This window comes from Ambystoma mexicanum, chromosome 8 (genome assembly GCF_040938575.1).
Source record: "Ambystoma mexicanum isolate Mex_15411 chromosome 8, UKY_AmexF1_1, whole genome shotgun sequence".
In the NCBI taxonomy this organism is placed as follows: domain Eukaryota; kingdom Metazoa; phylum Chordata; class Amphibia; order Caudata; family Ambystomatidae; genus Ambystoma; species Ambystoma mexicanum.
In genome coordinates this window covers 582,816,488-582,833,284 of record NC_090929.1, presented here as the reverse complement: position 1 = coordinate 582,833,284, position 16,797 = coordinate 582,816,488, and the positions used below count along the sequence as shown (strand labels likewise).

The following is a 16,797-nucleotide window of genomic DNA, read 5'->3' as shown; positions in this document are numbered from 1 at the left end:
GAATTGCTAATATTTCTACACCTTTTAATGTGTGCAATTTTTTGTCGCATGTCCGTCTTGTAAAAAAACACCTCTTTGTTATAGACATGTTTTTGATTATCCCTGTTTCTATTCGAACGTCCCTTAGATACCTTCCCACCCTGCTGTGATAGGACCCTGATCAAATTACCGAATTCACTAGGAGTGAAGGTTTTACATTTCCAAGACTCGTCTGTCAATTTCGGATAATCATCCAATAGGCTATATACTTTCGAACCTTTTCCCAAATTCCAACGGATTTGAGTGTTTGAACCATTAACTGTCAAGTTCAAGGAACAGCAAGGACTCTGGGACTCCCTGCTCACGATCTCATTAGAAATCCATAGACTATCAAACTCTGCCTCGATCAACATATGATCGCTATATGGAGTAAAGTTCATATTGAACTTTGTACAGCAAGCCCCCATCCCATCGTCAACAAAAATATAATCCAGCCTCGATTTTGTGAAGCCGTTTGTCCACATTGAGCAAACCAGGGCATTAGAACATGAAGCCTCATTCATGGACCACAGCCCAAGGCTGGCCAGGATCACAATCCATCTACCGCCATTCCCCCTCTTACAATCATTCAAAAATCTTAAGGTCCCAGAGTGCATGCCACCTTCAAAACGTATACAGTCTGAATTTAGATCCCCTACTAGCATTATGTGTCTCCCCTGGGCTACCTCACACTATTCTTACATACGTTCCGAGATGTCCCTCAACAAATCCTCAAGACACCCTTTATGCCAATAGACATTCAATAGTAATACATCATAGCGTTTAACCCCCTCCAGATGAATATGCGTAGCCAACACTCTTCTAGTCATATCAAATTAAGTAAGTAGTTCCATCTCACCAGAGGATCTAATTAAGGTCAGTATGCCCCCGAAGGACGTCCCACTGCCTCTTGCACTGTAGACTGACTTCTGACTACAAATCCATCCAAAGAGGGGGTCTGTGTTAGCCATGATTCCTGCAGTGCTATAATGCAAGCCGACTGCAGCTTAAGCCCTAAATCAGGAGCAGAAAACAGATGCCTATTACCCTGAGTGTTCCATGATATTAACTTCAGGGGAAGACCACCCTCCCTGATCAGGATCTTTTCAGTCTTCTTTCTGATTCGACGCTTGGAGTAGCCACGGCCAAATATTCATAACTTCAGATTGTTCCATTTTCAGTTTCAGATACGCGATCTCAGCCCGTGGAATTGGGGTTGGTCCCCCCTTCTCTTCACCACTATAGAGACAAACGTTGAAACCCAAAATTCTGAGCTTGTCTCTTTCTTTAAAAATGGAATCAAGGACAAATCTGGAGTTTAACACTACCAGAGCTCTTTCCATTCTCCTATGATCTAAAAAAAGCAATCCTCTTTATATAATTTGAAGAGACACCAACCAAATTTGGTATCTCTGCCAACAGTTGCAGGATCGTGGAGCGTCTCATAACTATTTCAATATTCACTGATAGAATACTCTCAACAAAGATAGTCAAAGGTTAATCTGTGCCCTTGAGTAGGGTCCGCAACCCCCTTTCATTGCCAGGGAAAGCCCCCGAGGGATTCTGATATTTAGGCCCATTTCGCAGTAGCCGACCCTTCGGAAACCTCTCCGTTTGATCCCTAGTGTTCAAGCCACCTTTATCACCCTGAGGTACATTGCCCCAAATGGGTTTCGCTGACTCGCCATGAGCAAGCAAACCCTCATCAAATCCTTGGATCTCATTCCCACTGGCTTTCTTCCAGGGAAACCTCTAAACACCATTACAAAACTGCTTCAATGCCCCAACAGCTGTTCCCTCGTAATCTCGAACTTGCAGAACAGCAGGAGCTATGCTTGAAAGGTCAACCTGGAATTCATGTGGAATGCCCTTATCCTTTAGATCCCAGAGCTGATTTTCACCAATTTTCCAGCCCCTCTTCCTGTCAAACACTCCCCAACATTCATGGGGAGGAGCCCTGGGATAATACTTAACTTTTCCCTAAGAAGACTTTCCCGATCTTCCCTGGGTTGGTTAAAAAATGATATCCCCTCGGCCCTACTAGGAGATGGTTGTGAGATATATCATTTTTTTGAGCAGCCATGATGGGTGAACCTAGTCTTTATCAGGGCTTCCTTTACAACAGCTGCTGATTCACGACTCTTTAACTCACCCTCTTTTGCAATTTCTTCAGGCGCTTCAGAAGCACTAACCACTTTCTTCACAGGACCTTTTCTCAGTTTACCAGACAGCATCTCTCTGACAATACACTGCCTGAAAAATTTACTCAGAATTCTTTTTGATTGCATTGTACTGTTCTTTCCCTTACCTATATTTTTTCATGTTTTTACCTCTGGAGCTTGCCCAAGACACACCCTTTCCTTCTTAAACTTTTTTTTGGAATATAGGTGACTACAATGGGGAGGTCTAACTTCTTATACTTATCTCCCCCGCTGCCGGCCTTCTGTCTGGAAAACAGGGAGGCGGGGGGGACCAAGCTTTCACAACAATTACTTCATCGTCATTCAGATTCACACACTCCCCCTCCATTTCTCACGATCTTCCGTGTAGTTCTGCTACAAACCCGGATGGTTCCCCATTCCCCTCAATTACAGTTTCCTGTTCAGCAATATGAAGGAGCAAGGACTCTTCCAACGCAACCACTTCACCTCCCACAAAATCCTTCCAATACATATTACTTAACCCCTCCATTTTTTCAAAAACTGCCTTCAGCAATGCTGTATTATTACACACATCAGCTGTCCACCCTTCGAAAAACGTAACCATTATGCACAGTACTTGATTGATTTCTATCAGGGTTTCGTCAGATGGTACATTCCAGCGTAGGTTTTTGCCAGGTGTAGACATCGAGGGTCGACGAAGTAAGCCCAGTGGAGGGGGGAAGCACTAAAAAAGAGCAGTCCATGTCCATCTCTCTTGTTTCACTATACTCCGATGTTACATCATGCGTAGTTACATTTAATAAGTCAGTTGAGTCGCACAATGTAATTTGATCATCTCTGTCAGAAAAGGAGGGATACCTGAGTGCTGTAGAGGGGATTTCCTACATTTAGAACCCCCCTCCATCGATTCAGTATTAGGTGAATCTAACACCAAATTAGAGATCCTTCTAGGAAAAAAGAAAGATGTTATCAAATTATTCTCCGGTTCTTTAGACAAGAGGTGAACTTGTGGTACTCCCAAATCCATTCATCCCTCAATATATATCCCCCACAGACTTTAACAGAGTGGCATTGCCTCGGGCTGCCTCAGCTGGCCCAAACAATGCACCCTGCAGAGACAGCAGCAAAGGGTGTCTAACTGCTCTCAACATTTCTGCGTCTGAAAGCACTGACTTGTTCATGAATTGTCTGCCGCTCCTTAAATCATACATTATACTGCCCTCAAAAGTAAGCAACTGTGACAATCACAAGTCAAATGGTTCACACATTAAATACAAAATGGATCCAGTACCTTTTCAGGGATACATAAAGAAATGTCTCAGATGATTAAATGGCAGGTCACAGTTAAAACAGGTATAAGAACCCAAATTAAGAAACCACAAAACCCGTTTAGAGTTCAAAAGGATGGATCAAAGGCACCAGGCCTGCAGTCACTGCCTAAAGCTAGTATGAAAGCACCAATAGGAGAGGCGTCTATGTGTCAGTTGTGTCAAATCCACACAAAACAGTCTCTGCCCTGCCAGCAATTCACCTCCACTAGGCTTCGGCTTGAGCACCTCTTCACACGCATCCGCCAAAGGGCTATACACGGGGAGGCAACAAAAGTTCAATGGCCCACAAACGCTGTCCACCCGGCTCTAATGTCAATCTATCAAGAATCTCCTTATAAAAGAAAAATCCGGAAAAATGGAGTATTAGCAGACCGTAAGCGGACATGATACAGAATTCCAAAATGTTGGTAAACATGAAACCCCTCAGGTGGCTCAAAGGCATCCCCGGCCCGAAGTCACTGCCTAAAACAAGGCTTCAAATGAGAACTTGCAGTCGTCAGTAAGCTGCTCCAGTAAGGAAATGCACGGAATATATATGAAACCCCAGGGGCAACTCAAAGACACCTTGGCCCACACTCACCGCCCAAACAAAGAATCAAGTTTCAAGCTGCTTGAAATGCTCCTTGAGCAAAGTTTTGTAGAAACGCTCACATGCAGCCGAAGAACTGCAGGCACATACTACCCGTCTCACCTTTGATATGGGACGGCAGTTGAGCCTTGGGACAAAATCGAGTCTCCTGCACTTCCGCTCACACTGCTCACACTGCTCTGACTGCTTTTGCTGCCTCTCTGTCGCCTCTCCACGCTGGGACAAAGACTCTTTAAACAGCATGCACTGGCGCCGCAAAACAAACAGCAAAAACAGACTCCAAAAGCATAACCACTGCTTTGGCTGCGTCTCTGTTGCCTCTCTGCGCTACTCCACGGGAGAAACAGTCTTTAAACAGGATGCACCGCTTCCTCCAAACAAACAGCTAAATAAGACTCCAAAAGCGTAACAACTGCTTTGACTGCTTCTCTGTCGCCTCTCTGCGAAAAATTGTCATCAAAATGTGCACCTGGCACATGGTGTCAAAATATGGCATAGATGAGAGCCCTATGGCATGTTGAGCATCTTAATGTTAGCTACACACAGGATTATTTGAACAACAACTTGATACTATTTACGGCCTTAGGTATAATACCTATTCTAAATGTATTTATTTCTTTTAATTCTAATTGTATTTTTTTTACTACCACAGTAACAATGTTGTGCATAATTTCCTTGGTACACTATTTAGAACATCTGTAATTTTCCTTCCTCGCACAATAAATAAACGAATATAATGCTGGAATACAATATACGATTAGTATAGTGTGGCATTGCATATGTCACTGTTTCAGTGATGTGGCACACATATTTGTCTACTGGCCATTTAGTCTTCTTTTAAGGTGTGCAGTTTTCATAAAGGCTGACACTTTATTTACTGCAGTGTATAAATGCTCTTGGGTAATGTGTGTTAGGGCCAGCTTCTGAAGTATTGTACAATCCATGTGTTCACCTTCAAGGATGCCTGTAAACCTGTGGCTGGCAATCCAAATTATAAAACAAACATTTGAGGATTGGTTACTTAAAGATCTTCCCGATTCATATACTCCATCAAATCTATTCTCTCAATTCCTTTTGATTAAGAACACCTTTGAATTTAAAAAGTACCTTGATTCAACTCATACGCTGTACACCGAAACCATTTTCTCTAAACTATGATTAGGAATTTTACCATCATTTATTTGTATTCTTTGCTGGAAACCAAGGAGTTCTACTAAATGTCCCTTGTGTAGGTTATGGGTTGAAAACATTATTCATTTTTTATTTGTATATCCTTCATATGATAAATCAACGAGGTTGTGGTTGAAACCACCGCTAAGGCAAACTAAAGCAAGAAATATGAGAGATGTGTTGCATATCTGCAAATCAGCTGATTCACGGTATATTATTATGCGCAAAAAAGGTATTTTTGGAAAATCTTGAGGGCTCAGACAAAGATATTTTGGCTGTTGCAAAGTAATCAAATCAAATATCTGATTGTGTTATTTGGTTTATTCATTTAAAAATAAATTGTTCGAACATAAATGCATATGGTTTTCTTTTTATATTTCCACTGTATTGATTCATTGTTTTTTATGTCTAGATGTGCTTTTAAGGGTTTTTCCCCTGAATAAAGTTGTAATGAATGGAAGCAATAATATGCTATAAAATGCACTATTGAACCCTATGATTTTCAAGAATGTCTTTGGTGGAGGCAGAACCTTTCCAAACCTTGCTGAATGGGAGTTGGGTGGACTTCAAAGTAGCTGAGACCACCTCAATCATGTGTGCAGCTCCACTGCATTTACCTTTTACCCTTTTAATGGAAGAAACATACATTATTTCACTCTAATAAAATCCTGTGGTTGGGACATTCAAGGAATTTTTAAGGTCAATGGAGGTCATTACAACCCCGGCGTTAAGGGTTAAAGCCGGGGTTGTAATGACCAAGTTTACACCATGGTGGTAAAGTTGGTGCACTTAGCACCAAGGTTGTAATGACCGCCAATGTCCTTGGGCAGGCTCCTGCTGCCTACATTTTAAGCCTCAGAGTGCAGTATTGTGATTTCCTGTCCTGCCTGACCACCTGGAGTGCAGCAACTGCTTACCAGCATACATTTGCAGTTCTACTTTGGGTGATGTGGCCTGTTTTGAAGAATTGAGTGCCGATTATGTTTGTAATTTACTTATTTGGATGTTGTGTAGAGTGCTACATCACTGCCAGGCAGCTTCAAAGTGTTTGCATGTCTTGTTGATGGCATCAAGGTAGAACGTTCAGGTTGACATTGATAAGTTAGACTGATTGTCTTATCGACAGATGGTTATTTCAGCCGGGGTAGAGGGATAGCGACCTGAACAGTGTTCTCCAAATAGTGGGGGCTAGTCCTTCTTACAAAGGGAGTGAATAACATTCTCTATCTGGGCTGCTATGCATTCTTTGTTTCCCTTGCCTCTAAAAATCTAGAAGTTCTCAGACAAAGCACACTAAATAATGTGAAACAACATTACAAAGCTTGGAAAATAGTTTAACGGGAGGAGGTCATCATGTTGCAGCTTTCATTCCACATCATTCCACAGCCAATCTTACAGTGGGTCCCTCAGATGATTCTGGGAGAATGATTTGGCTCAGCAGTGCAGAAGGCGGAAAGGCTGTCAAGGAGGTAAGCCTTGAAAATGAAGGAGATACTTGGATACTGGTACAGGATGTGGGGAATGGCCCCTGGAGCACCTGTGGCTGTGTGTGTGGCAACAAATAGATGAGAAGAGTTTGCAGGAATGGAAACACAGTTCACAAAGTCATGTACCGTGGAAAGATCACCCACAGTAACATGACCCTGATCCAGTATAACAATTGTGTCAAAACAATGAAAGGGAAAAAGACGACGAAAAACAATGAAAACGGTAAACATCCATGAAGAATGAAAAATGCAATTCAGTTATAAAATCGGAATTAATTAACTGTATTGTGTGCAAGCTGTGCCCATTTCGACGAATCAAGCAAATAGTTCAAATCTCCCACCTTGTGCAGTTCAATCAAACCTCTCAACCACCATATTTAAGGCAAGCAATTGCTAAATTAAATCAACATGTGTCTTTCTTCTAGGCCTTCAGCAGAGCTCACAGGATTGGACAAAATAGGAAAGTGATGATATATCGTTTTGTGACGAGAGCCTCGGTGGAGGAGCGCATCACACAGGTGGCAAAGCGAAAAATGATGCTCACCCATTTGGTTGTTCGCCCAGGACTGGGGTCAAAATCTGGGTCCATGTCGAAGCAGGAGCTCGATGACATTCTGAAGTTTGGCACTGAGGAACTCTTTAAGGATGATATGGAAGGTGAGAGAAGTGAATTGAATCTAATGTAAAAGGACCACATGGGTAGCCTGCCATGTCCACCAGGTCCATCATTTGAGGGTGTATTGTGCATGAGTATTGTGTTACAATTCGTAGACAAACGTTTTATTATTGTAACATATGGACGACCCCTTTTTCAAACTAGTTCTATATTGTACTACTCAATCGAACAGCCATTATTTGCATGTTTTATCATTTTAAGTAAAATCCCACTACATTGTTCTTTGTTGAGCATTTCATTCGCAAATTATGTTCCTAGGTTACTAATGGTGGTACATAAGCACAGAGTTGCAAATAGCAACACAAAATCAATATTTGTGAGAAACAGTAGTCAGACATGACATGACAATGAAAATAGATCAGGTAATACACATAGTTGTATGAAGTGGCTGGTGGCACTGTATGACAACGACATCAGTGGTGGCTGCTGGGGGAAGTGGTTGACCACTAGAAAGGAGGAAGGAGAGTTTGTGGGTTACCTTAAAAATATTGCTAGAAGAGGTACCTCTTAGGACCAGATGGACGCAGGCCATTATGGCGGTGGATAAAAGGAAAGAAATGAATTACAAACTCAAATTAGTTTGGGGGAGGGGTTGACTGTGTTTGAAAGGGTTAATGAGAGGTGTATTGAGAGAAATTGGCAGCACAAAATAGGAAGGGCGGCTTGATAGCAAGTTTCAAAAGGACAATAGAACAATAGGAGGACACTCAGAGCTGAACCCTGAGGAAGAACGAGTGTAAGGGAATGGGCAGAGATCTAGTGTAACACCCAGGCAGAAGGTCAAAGGGGGTTCTTACGAGTGTGGTGGTATTACTTCTGGGAATACTGGCGACAGATTTACCTTTACCACCCCATGTGGTATGCATGCAGCAACTTGAAGGGTACATAAGATTCTGAGTAATGCAGAATATTCATCATTTTGAAGTCCCAAATGACTCCATGAAGAAATGCCCTATTATTTCAAGAAGTGTTACCATAAGTGGTAATATTGCATCTGTTAATGCTTTTGTGTGCAGGTAACTGCCTCCATACAAAAGCAGGTAGAACTGAAAAGTTTCCATTTTGAAACTTTTTTCAAAAAAGGTCGCAGGCGCCCCTCTCCAGAAAGAACATGGCATGATAACCTGTTCTGTAGTTTTTTCCAACTTTGAGAGTTCGCATGCCATTGCTTTTTGCTCACTGTACCTTTCACAGATGGGAAATATCCATTTGCATATCAGTCTATGTCCCCCGCACATGGGCAGTCCAGCACCGAAATGCTATGCCAATTCCCTTCTGAACAAGAGTACCAACAGCAACCACATACACGTGTTTCAGCCTTGTTGGGCCTCATCAGTGAGGTGGAGCTGTGCCTCTCTGAGCACAGTGAGCAGGGAGTCCAAGTCTGGGTTCCCCCAGGTAACTCAGGGTGACCAACCCCAAGTTCCTTGCAAACATTTTTCAAAAAAGGTAGCAGGCGTGAACGCTGTGAAAGGTACAGTGATCAAAAAGCAGATGGCTGCAAACTCTAAGGGTGGTTAAAAACCACTGAACAGGTTATCAGACTGTGTTCTTTCGAGAGAGGGGCACCTGCTAACCCTTTTTCCATTCTGAAACTCTGAATTTGGTGGAGTGATAAAACATCTGATATTCTTATTCCAAGTTTGGCAGAGCAGTGAAAAGGGAACGGTAATTTCGTTTTTGGGGGTGGTAAAGGAATTACTGCTGCTTTTACCGGTCTTCCAAATCCAAAGTTTGAAGTTGAACTGGAGCATTTACCTGCAGCCTCATGCTCGAGGTAAATCCTCCACTTTAAAGCCAGAAATCGGCGGAATTACCACTCGCCGTAATTGCTTCAAATATCCCATGGAGTCCTATGGACTCCTAAAATAAGAACTGCCACCGCTCTACCACCACTTCTCATGCTGTGGGAAACCCACGGGACTGAGTGGCAGTAAGAGTAACTGATTTTGGCAGTTATTCGACAGAACTACCACCGAATTACTGACAAACTCGGAATGAGGCCCATGTTTTGCCATTACCACCAAATTCATAATCAAGCCCAAAGAGGTCAGAAAGGTAGGACAAGAGCCATGAAAGTGTACTCAAAATTAAAATGATCCCAGAGCTGATAACAATGTTAGGAGGGTGGCCGAATATACAGTATCAAAGACAGTGCGGGGTTCATGTGGAGGATGTTGTATTGTTAGGCAGGGTGATAGTGATGGAAACAGTGTCAGGACGCAAAGACAAAGCCAGGTCAGAGTGGCCCTCATCCAGACCTCAAACTAGGGAATTTGGAAATAGGTGTATTACCATATACCTGACAAAGGTTATATTGAAAGGGCAGTAGGACAGTGTGCAGAACGCCCTAACAAGACTGATTAATAACTTTGGACTGAACTGAGATAAGAACAGATCAGAAGTACGTATCAGGAGTGGCCTCAGATCTGCATTAGAAAAAGCTCAGTAAGAGGAGACACACATAGAGCAATAACACTAATATGACTTAATAGCCATGGGAGTGGAGACTGAAAGGAAGAACAGAAACCAATAGACAAAGCAGGAGGTAAGAGCATTGACAGCATCAAAAAGAATATGCGGCAAAAGAGTAATGTAGAGAATGCTGGGACAAACTTCTATGGAAGAAGTAATAGTTTAAATTATTTGTTAAAACCTGCTGAGAGGTCACAAAATCATATTAGCATCTGGTGGTTATTATAGTCTGCTGGGCAACACATACAAAGCTGCATTTTGCGGCCTTTGATCTGTGGTCTGCCCTATATCTGAACATTCTCCTTCTCCACAGCCCCCTGTGCCTGCTGCTATTTCAGTGCATTCCTTCCCACTCCCGCTCCAACGCCTGCCTGCACCAATGATCAACTCCTACTTACCTTGGCAGGCATTCCATCTTGGCTACTCTCCCTCACAACCTTATTGCAGTTTTGAAAAAAAGAGTAGATGCTTTGTAAACTCTTCTCCACAATAGCCTTAGAAACCTTAGAAGGGGCCGTGATTGCCTGAGATAATGACCGTTCTACTATGTATGTCCCTCTGCATTTCCTTTGGCAATAACTTGGATTGAGTCAGTATCCTGTGATCCTGACACATGTTTCAGTTTATAAGGCTTATTTGAAGCAGGTTGCTTATACACAATGACTCAGCATCTCAATGGAGAAGGAGAACGAAGGGAGTCTCTGTGTGCAAAGCACTTTGAAGGACCTACTCACTGTGTCCGGAAACAAATACATGTCACAAAACAGGAGAGATGGTAAATAGTCTCAGTAAGCTGGGCAAGGTCTGTCATGGAATGTATTAAGCCAAGCTGGACTAGCGCTTAAAGTCAAAGCCTGGGGCAGGAAAAACGTAATCAGGGCACGTTATACATTACACGGGACAGATACATAAAAATTACATTAGTACAGAACGGACAGGAGCCCAGCTTAGACAGCTGATATTTGTCATGCCCGGAACAAAAACCAAACGCGTAGCTCACCCGAGAATAGGGACTAAAACAGGTGCACTAAATCACACTAGAAGCTGACGGAAAAGGGAAAAGAAATATTCGTAACAACCAATGGTGAACAGAATGGTGAGTATTCATAAAAGACATGGAAAAAAACAAGGCTGTTCCAATAGCTAAAACTGGAAACATATAAACTCATGCCGCAGTTAAGGCAGGGCAGATGAATGATCAGGGCCATTGAAGAAATCGGTCAGAAAAGTGTTGAGGTTAGAAATTGTATCAATAAACAAGCAGCACGGAGGCTATAGGCAAGCTTCACGTAGGAAGGGATTGCAGAGCAAAGCCTTTTTTAGCATAATCAAACTGGAGCTACACGTAGAAGGTATATAAGGGCAGAAGGCACACATGAGCAAGCACTAGTCAATGAGCCAGCAAGAGATACCCTGGACTACACATCAAAACGTGGATTTCACATGGTTTGAGCAGACAAAATCTGCTAAGACCGAAAATGATTAGAGAAAGGAGTTTGATTCTAGAATTCATGAGGTACATTACCAAATACCGGTCGTCGTGTCAAGTGCAGGAACATAATGGAACAAATTCAGAATCATGTACAGCCATAGAAAATGTAGATGTTCCAGGATATCAGAGAGGAAATAACTTCAAGGGCCAGAATGCACCATCTTGGCACTGTAAGGTATGCAGTCAGATTCCAGAATGGAGTAGATTTCATAATCTTTCCAGAATTACTGTTGTTCGGTGTCAGGATGCTTGTACGGCTCATGAGCACAACATTGTGAGGAAAGCACCCTGCAAGGCCCTTTCGAGCTCCCCAGGTGGCATGATAATATGATTGTGACAGTAGGAGATAGCCACCTATCAGAATATATTTTGGGTAAATTATATTATGGGTTGTTTCATAGGATTTCAGTGGCAATGGACTGTGTTGGATGTTGGAGCTGGTATTTCTTACAGGTAGTGGAAGGAAACACAGGCTTTGCGGACTATGTATATGACCATAAGGGTGTGAAGTGCATTTCAAACAAATACCAATGGAAGAATTAGATAATGTAGAAGGCTATGTGGGTTGAAGTGAGTGGTTATATTGTTTTGAGGATTGGGGTTTGAAGTATGTTAAGTTGGTGCCATAGGTATTTGGCTAATTATAGAATGAGCCAAGAAAGAATTCAAGTGGGAAATAAAGTCATGTGGCTGTGGATTTATCAAAGGTGCTTGAAAGGGGCTAGGATGCACGATAAATAATAGAAGGTATTCCAGTGTAGTTCAAAAATCTGCTGAGAGTGAGGCTATAAAACCATTGCGGGTAAGAAGAATAGGGTGATAATTGTAGTGGGGAGTGTATATTGGGTATTGGTGCGGATAAGAGAGTTTTCAAGGATAGCGAGTAATCAGTAGGATCAATAATGGAACTGGAGAATATTGTCCAATGAAGGTCTAAACTTGTAGATTTGTGGTGTGGAATGGTTAGGATGTGGATATGAAAGTGATGTGAAGGGTGGGTTAGTAAGGGAATCTTCAACTGGAATGATTAGGTCGAGAGCGTAAATGAGTATTGCAGAATCTGTTGCTAGTGAAAAGTTTAGCTAGTTATACTTGTTGGGGGTCTATAAAACAAATGGCCCATTAGGTGAACATTGCACATATTTGTACAAAGCCTCAGAAGATTACCCTGTTTTAAATTGATAATTAGAAAAATGACTGTTTTTATAGGCAGATCATATATATTAGCCTTTCTATGAGCCTGTTGATGTTTTATATTTAAATTGATCATAAAAACATATAACTGCTTTTTACAAGCAGATCCCATATATTAGTCTGTCTATAAGCCCGATTGCAGATTATCTAGAAGGGAAGGACACATTAGGGATGGAACTTTATCTAGATGAGATTAAGCAACGTTTGACAAGATTCTTTAGTGATAAAAGCATATTACTGGTAGATTTTTCATAAATAGTTAAAGAATGACACAAGTAGCATGGTATGTATAACCTGTTTGTAGAGCTCATACGGAGGACCTGTTACACGTTTTGCTGATTTGACTGTTCTATATGAGACCAAGAAAAGAATGGTTAAGACCTCAGTTAAATTTAAATTAAATTAATTAATCTATTATAACGTGCCTTATACCAGAGACCAGTCTCTAAGCGTGGGACAGGGATTCAAACCTGTGTTGCCTAGCGTTGTAATCCCTCCATTGAGGTAGCTCCCTGGTCTTTTGGTAAAAACCTACTTAGCTATATCTTGGGAGCATTAGAGGAAATATTAGGAAGTCTACAGCGATCTGTATCTAGCTGGATGGAGGACAATAGTCATCAAATATTGTAAACTGAACTCGATGAATGCTGTAACATAGGTCTAATTAAATGTCTTACATAGGTTTTATATATTTGATGCATGTCAGAAAGTCCAACACCCTGTGCTTGAATGTAAGATACAACCAGTTATTTTGGTACACTTAAACGGGACATGTCGTCTTCCCTGAGGATCATTTTTTAAGCAGATCTGGTAATCAATTCCCAGGAAGGTGATAGCACTTTCTAACTTTCCTGTCACTTAAGCAGCATATTGTTGCAGATTTGATTAGTTATTAATTCATTGTTATGTATAAGTACTATGTGAAATGAATTGTGATTGTATCTTATAGCTAGCAAGATTGATGAAAACATCTATCTTTTAATGTAGTTTAAATATGGTGAACATTGTAATGTTGGACTAGCTGATGGCCGTAAAAAAGTATTACCTTTGCTATAAATAATGGTAAGGTAGTAAGCCTAGTATGTATGGATTTAAAATGGATGTGAGCTACTGGTGTGTTATGCATACACAGGGACATGTGCTGTGCTACTAAGAGGATTAGATCCTAACCAAAATGGGAGTTACAATGTGAGGACGGTGTTCTGTTACCTACACTATATCATTTTGTACCACTTAGACATACCGTCACCACTTCTTACCACATTTTATGAGTGATGCATTCATTGTTATACTTAGGTATTATGCAAACATTAGTTGTGATTGGTATTATTGTTTGTTGGTGTGTATATACTTGATTGGAGCATGATTTTCTGAAATAAAGTTTTTCTGACTGATTGATAGTTCCACTTTTTGTAATCAGACTTTAGTTTTTCAGATTGTAGTAAAGAGGTTCATACAGAGATTGTGTGCAGAAGCGAGTCTAGCTCTTCAAAGAAGGTCCTTTTAGGTCATTATGGTTGAGATAAACAAGTTACTTAGCCTTGGTAACCTTCTTTCGACTGGATGTTTCTCCCACGTATTCTTCATGTTTGATATACGATATCCAGCTTTAGCAGCTCCGGAATTTATATTTGGCGCAGGGTGCTATGCGTCGATGCAGTCGACTCAATGTCCCTCGAGGGCCTCCGTCTCGAGGATTATGTAATCAAAGGTATATATAGCACGCACAGCACCAGTTGGCTTCAGTTCTCTTTTTCTTACAGTAGAAACTACCCACATATCCACAGGGTTTGACCGTACTAAGCTTTGAAGGTGTGAAAACTGTAATAACATGGGGAATTCTACTGTGGGGTAGGCTGGGAGGGCGATGAAGAATATGTGAGAGGAACATCCAGTCAATAGAACATTTACCAGGGGTAAGTAACTTGTTCTTCAAATGGATTATGTCATCCCACATATTCCTCATCTTTGTTAGACTCCCAAAGCAGTGTTTGTTTTGGCGGGGGAGTAAGAATTTAGCTATTAATGGTTTCCATGAACCGAATGGAGGACAGCGTTTCCAAAGCTTCCATCCTGTCCCAGGGAAACCTCAAGGCAGTAATGCTTCGTGAACATGTGTATAGTAGACCACGTAAGTGCCTCATAAATGTTTTTGATTGGCACACCCTTTTGCAGAGCCGTAGAGGTAGCCATGTCCCGGATGGAATGGGCCCTTAAGCCTTCTGGGGGATCCTTGCCTGCCAGCCTGTAGCATTCTGAAATTGCCAGAATTATCCATCTGGATATGGTCTGTTTAGTCACAGCCTGACCCAGTTTGTGCCCTGTATAGCCTATAAAAAGCTGATCATCAATACGAAGTTGGATAATCCAGATAAGTAGAAGCTTAGAGCTCTACGTGGATGTAAACTATGTAATCTCCCCACCTTCTTGCCAGGATGAGGTGGAGGATAGAAAGTGGGCAATACAATTTGCTGTCCTAAATGAAAATCTGAAATGATTTTATGTAAAAATGAAGGCTTAACCCTCAGAACAACCCTATCCTTGTGGAAAATAGTAAAGGGTGGCTTGGATGATAGTGCCTACAATTCACTCACTATACAGGCTGACGTTAATAATACCAAGAGAATGGTTTTAAATGTTAGAAACCTTAGCAGACATGAATGTAGAGGTTCAAAGGGTGCACAAATAAGGCATTTTAATACCGGATTAAGGTCCCAAACTGGAACCTTGAAAAGGAGATGGTGCAACACATTGGTGAGTCCCTTTAGAAATGGTGTCACCAGTGGGATCTTGAGATATGAAGATTCCTCTGACGAGTGCTTAAAGATGGAAAGCGGCACCAAATAGCCCTTAATTGTTCCAACCTGGAGCCCCAGATCGGCTAGGTATAGTAGAAAAGATTAACACTTCTGGTGTTTTGCATAGTAAATGGTCTACATTCTTGTCCTTGCACCAGCTGCAGAATTTGTTCCACCGGCAACCGTACAAGGACTTTACTGCTGGCCTTCTGGCCGAAAGCAAAATCTCAATTATGTCATAAGGAGGTCCCAGTCCTTGTATCTCAGCCTCTCAGAAGCCATGCATGAATGCTGAGTATCTTGACCTCTGAATGGAGAACCCAACCCTCCTCTCATGAGAGAAGGTCCTCTCTTAGAGGAAGACGTATTGGAGGGCAGATGGACATGACCAGAAGGTCTGGGTACCACATCCTCCTGGCCCAATCCAGGGCAACTACTATCATGTGTTTCCGGAACTTTCTCAACCTCCTGATCACATGAGGAATGACAGGGACTGGAAGAAATGCATACAGGTGTGGGAATTCCCTGGAGCAGTACAGTTCACACTTCCGGTTGACACTGGTCACGAACAGATCCACTTGTGGGGTTCCCCAACTGTGCTCTGCCTACTCGGAGCATCCGCCGCTGTGTTCACCTCTTCGGCTAGATGAACTGCTGATAAAGAGATTCCTACTTGAATTGCCCAGTACCAGAGCTGCATTGCGTCTCTTCACAGTGGTAGTGACCCCACACTTCCTCTTTTGTTGAGGAAATAAATTGCCACTGTGTTGTCGGTCATTATCAAGACATTCTTCCCCTGTACAGAGGACAGAAAGGCCTTCAGCGCAAGTCTGATTGCCCTCAGCTCCAAAAGATTGATGTGTAGTTTGGACTCCGATGGAGTCCAACGACTGCTGATTGTCAGATCGCTGGTGTGGTCTCCCCATCCCGTGCGTCAGGCGTCAGTCACTACTGTTATCTCCGGCCATGGTTGGCAAAAAGGTTCTCCCTTTAGAATGTTGTCCTCGCAGGCCCACCACAGGAGATCCTGTGCGACCCTGCTTGGAACCTGAAATAGGTCTGACATGTTTCCCAAGAATTGTAACCATTGTGTTCTGAGAGTCCTTTGAAGGGATATCATTCTCAGGTGAGCCTCTGGCACCAGAAAAATGCAGGATGAAACTTAGAGACATATGCAGAATGTCTAAGCCCTCACCTCGGGTGCCAAGCTCTTTCCCAAGGATGTATCTAGTGGGGCAGTGGTCACTGTGGTAGGCGATTGAATGCCATCACTCAGAAACTATGTTGTTGCACTTTATACAAAGCCTCATTTTTACACACTGGTTCATGTTAACATAAATATCACACTTATTCTCAATGACATTTGGCCCACACAGGGCCACACAATGTCCTTTTAGTTAAAATA

At 42.1% G+C, this 16,797-nt stretch overlaps 1 protein-coding gene across 8 annotated transcripts in view; it reads left to right on the top strand.

The window, feature by feature from the left end:
- Positions 1–16,797, top strand: part of CHD5 (chromodomain helicase DNA binding protein 5) — a 2,731,226-nt gene that overhangs the window by 1,486,664 nt on the left and 1,227,765 nt on the right. For all 8 annotated transcript variants that reach the window (XM_069610277.1, XM_069610279.1, XM_069610280.1 and 5 more), the window contains one exon: positions 7,183–7,414. In XM_069610277.1, the coding sequence (XP_069466378.1) occupies positions 7,183–7,414 (232 nt within the window). The remainder of the gene's footprint in view (positions 1–7,182; positions 7,415–16,797) is intronic.